This window comes from Vulpes lagopus, chromosome 11, assembly GCF_018345385.1.
Source record: "Vulpes lagopus strain Blue_001 chromosome 11, ASM1834538v1, whole genome shotgun sequence".
Lineage (NCBI taxonomy): Eukaryota > Metazoa > Chordata > Mammalia > Carnivora > Canidae > Vulpes > Vulpes lagopus.
The window spans coordinates 25,972,887-25,976,939 of NC_054834.1; the positions used below are offsets into that span (position 1 = coordinate 25,972,887).

Consider the following 4,053-nt stretch of genomic DNA (forward strand, 5'->3'; position numbering starts at 1 on the left):
ATGTGTGTGCGTGTGCGTGTGTGTGTGTGTGTGAGTGTGTGTGTGTGTGTGTAAGAGGAAGAAGGAGAGGATGTTGCTCAGTTCTAATCTATGAGGTCAGGCTCAAGGTCAATTGAATTCTTTCATCACATAAAAAAATAAAAGAGTAAGGATGAAGTGTCCAGAGAGCCGTCAAACACACATGACCTTGTAACACACGGTGACCCCACCCACTTATGAGTGTTTCTGGTATCTGACTCCAAGTAGCAGAGTCCATGAGTCATGGCAAGACCAGAGGAAAAGGGGGGAAGTTTCTTATGACTCCCACCCAAGAATCTCTACCTTATTAGGGTGGAGGTTAGTGACACACTATGAGGTGAAGGTCATTCATGTCATCCATAGTTTATCTTTTCCAGATATGTCACCTGGCGTAGTCTTCTGTGGCTGGAGAAAAATACATATGCGTTCCACTCTCAACTAATAAAAAGATCATATCTTCACAGGAAGTCATGTGAGAGCCCTGCAGGGACCTTAAAGGAAGCAGATGATGTGGGCTTGGTAATCAATTCTACTCACTAGTGGGCAAGATGTTTTAATTCTGTAACAGTCAGTTTCTCACCTATAAAATATGGATGCTACTGTGTACTTCCAGGCTGCCCAAAGTGCACATCCAGTAACAATTGTGAAACAGCAGCACATACTGTAGGTTTGAACAATTAGCACATGAAACAGACTCTCACTGGGGTTATCAGTTTATTTCCTTTTCATGAGATCTTGATAGGCTGGGGTCTGAGCTGAGCAACAGGCTTAAGGAAAAGAGAAATTAACTTTGCTTTAGTCTCTGTGCTCTTCAGACCTTGCTCTCAGCTAGTCTCAAGCTTCAAAGAAGTGGAAGAAGCGCAGTTGAGTTACAGCCTTGCAGACAAGCTCAGCTTCTCACAACAGATAGGGACTGGGAGTGAGACATCCCGTCCCCTCCCTCTTGCTGCAAGCCCTGGCAGGGATGTGTCATCGATGAGCATCTGGTGGAGGATAAGGGAGAAACGTGGAAGCAAAATGATCCAGTCAGGAGACCTTTATTGACAAGTGCATCTCGGAAAGAAGCGTATAGCCAGGAGGCAACTCTGCCCAGAGTGGAGTGCCCTGTTTGTTCTTACTCCTGCAGGAAGGCAAGAAAACAAAAATGTCTAACACAAATCCTGGTCTCAAATGCACACAAGACTCCAGAGCTGCACAGAGAACAAAAACTGTTTGCTCTTTACACAGGGATTTCTATTTGCTGAATAGTTCACGAAAAAGGGTTAAGTTTAGCCTGCCTTTCTTGGCCATGCTGTGAGGTTTAAGGGTGTTCTTTTTAACCCATGGTTCTGCAAATATCTTCAAGAGATGCTAGCCAAATTTAGATTTGTGTCAGTGCATAGAAAATTAGAAAAAAAATCAGTTCCCATAATACATTAGAAACACAGAAATGGATAACTTCTTGCATAATTTTCTTGCTTGAACTTTGCTTGGATACATCTTAAGCCCCCAACATCGTTATGCTCACTGTACAAGTGTAATGTCATGTGAGTGTTGTGGTCTGCCAATATTGAAAGACTGAGACTCAGGAAATATCCAGAAAGGGAGAAATATGGAGATAAGAGCTTCCTGGGTCCCTGAAACAGAGGGTCAGGGGCATGCGGTATTTTTCAGGGTTTATTTCCCATCTGGCTGAGACTGAATAATAGTATTTGCCAGAGTCTAGAATTCTGGACACATAAAAGTTGTCCTGTAATAGCCATCCATTATTTTTCCCTCAAATGAAAAAAACCTCATAAGCAATTATGGACATGATTATACCAAGAAGATGTGTTTTTCTCAATTTTATAAATGGAAATGAGGGAAATGATCTCTATTCTTGAAAACTGTGCCCTTTTGCTTGATCACTTCAGCTCTGGGAATTTTTCCTTGTACACCTTGCACTTTATTGCTTGGAAAAAGCAAGATCTCAATTAACATTGTGGCAGGGAAATGATTCTTTGCACAGCTCTGCGAAGCGCTGACCTGAACTCTTTATTTCTGAGGCTATAAATCAGTGGGTTGAACAGTGGAGTGAGCATGGTGTAGGAGACTGATATGAGAGCATCCTGGCTTGAGGAGTAGGTGGACTTGAGCCTTAAGTAGATAAAGGAGGCGCAACCATAATGAATGGTGACAACAATGAGGTGGGACGCACAGGTGGAGAAAGCTTTGTATCTGCCTAATGTGGAAGGAAATTGGACGATGGCAGAGATGATGTGAATATAGGATACCAAAATCAGTAGCAGAGGGATAACCAGGACCAATGCACAGAGCATGGTAATGACAATCTGACTCAAGTGGGTATGTTGAGACGCCACTTTGAGGACAGGAGGGATGTCGCAGAAGTAGTGATGCAGCTGGTTGGAGGAGTGGAACGGCAGGTAAAACACCAGGGAGGTGATAATCTGTGCAATAGTCAAGCCACAGGCACAGGCAGTGGCCACGAGTCCCACACACACCCGGGGTCCCATGAGCTCTGTGTAGCGCAGAGGGTTACAGATGGCCACGTAGCGGTCATACCCCATGGCTGCCAGCAGGAAGGAGTGAGAGCAGCCGAGGAAGAGGAAGGTGAACATCTGGATGGCACAGCCCACAAAGGAGATGGTCTTCTTCTGGGCCAGCAGGTCCACCAGCATCTTGGGGACGATGACAAAGGTGTAGCAGGTCTCGGAGCAGGAGAGGACGGCCAGGAAGAAGTACATAGGGGTGTGCAGGGCTCTGTCCAGCACGATGGTGGAAATGATGATGGCATTGGTGCCCAGAGTGAACAGGTAGAGGGGCAGGAAGGCGACGAAGAGCAGCCGCTGCAGCCCGGCCAGAGAAGAGAAGCCAAGGAAGATGAACTCCCTCACCAGGGTCTCATTGCCCCGCTCCATGGAAGCTACACCATTCAGAGACAATCCAAAAGAGGAGGAGATAGTGTCAAGATAAACCTCTGAAAACTAGTAGAATCACATGAGATTGGTCATCATAGAGCAGGTGTTAAGACTTGGGTTCTAAATCCATTATTCCTCCTCCATCCAGTTTGTATTTAAGATACAAAGAGGTGCCTATAATCAGCCTAGTGCACGTCCAACCTTGCATCTCTACAATTATTCTAACACCACAGTCAAACGGCTCTTGAAATTTCTCAGACCCAACTATCCTATCCCTTCGTCTCCTCATGCAGGATGCAGCTGTCGTTCACATTCGTTGTCCTTCACTCTGCTTATCCCCCAACCTGGCTGTTCGGCTTGCTCGTCCTCACACCTGTCCATACCCTCAGTTGCAGAGTAATTCATCTCAATACACTACATGAAGAGGCAACCTTGTCTACGATCTTCAGCAGCTTTGCATTAGCATCCCCCTTATACTTACTCTCTGACTTTTAGTCCCTGTCTATCCATAGCCTGGATTGCATTCCCCTTGCCCCTGTTGACCACACTTCCTGACATGATCATCGGTGCACCTTCACATACTCTTATCACACTGGCTCTTGCTTTTGAACTTTCTTTCTGGTTCCCAATCTGGGAAAAGTTTTCCAGAATGGAATATACCTCTGCATCCTCCATGTCCACCTCAGAGTCTTTCCTCCTGCAGAGGGAACCCCCATCTTCCTCAGGACCCTCGTTCATTTCCACCACTTCTCAACTCTTACTGACACTCCATTGTGCCCGTCCTTCCCGTTTCATCCCACATCTCTTCAATGCGTCTTGCCCCTGATGTCACGCTAAACTTCTGTAATATAAATTGTATCATATTGCTCCCCTCAGCAAAATTTCACTCATGACTCTATATTCCAACTCTTTGTGGTTTTCAAGGTCTTGTTTTGGAAACCAAACTATGCTTCTGTGGTCATATCAACCTTTATGGAATGCATCACTATCATGCAGATATGCTGCATCTCCCTTGCCTCTATTCCTTGCTTATGCTAGCTTGTTACCCATTTTTGATTTACAAATGTTTTACCATCATTCTGTAGCCTCAGCCAAATCTGCTTTTTGAGGGAGCCTCCTTGATATCTCCCCATAAAGA

The 4,053-nt window shown here is 45.3% G+C and overlaps 1 protein-coding gene across 1 annotated transcript; it reads right to left on the bottom strand.

The window, feature by feature from the left end:
• Positions 1–1,970: 1,970 nt before the first annotated feature.
• Positions 1,971–2,915, bottom strand: LOC121501487 (olfactory receptor 10K2-like). The gene has a single exon (XM_041773541.1). It carries the CDS (start codon positions 2,913–2,915, stop codon positions 1,971–1,973), a length of 945 nt encoding a protein of 314 aa, XP_041629475.1.
• Between the last annotated feature and the right edge of the window lie 1,138 nt (positions 2,916–4,053).

What these genes read in the sequence shown, in the direction of transcription:
- LOC121501487 (XM_041773541.1), bottom strand. Translation starts at nt 2,915, where the DNA reads ATGGAGCGGGGCAATGAGACCCTGGTGAGGGAGTTCATCTTCCTTGGC.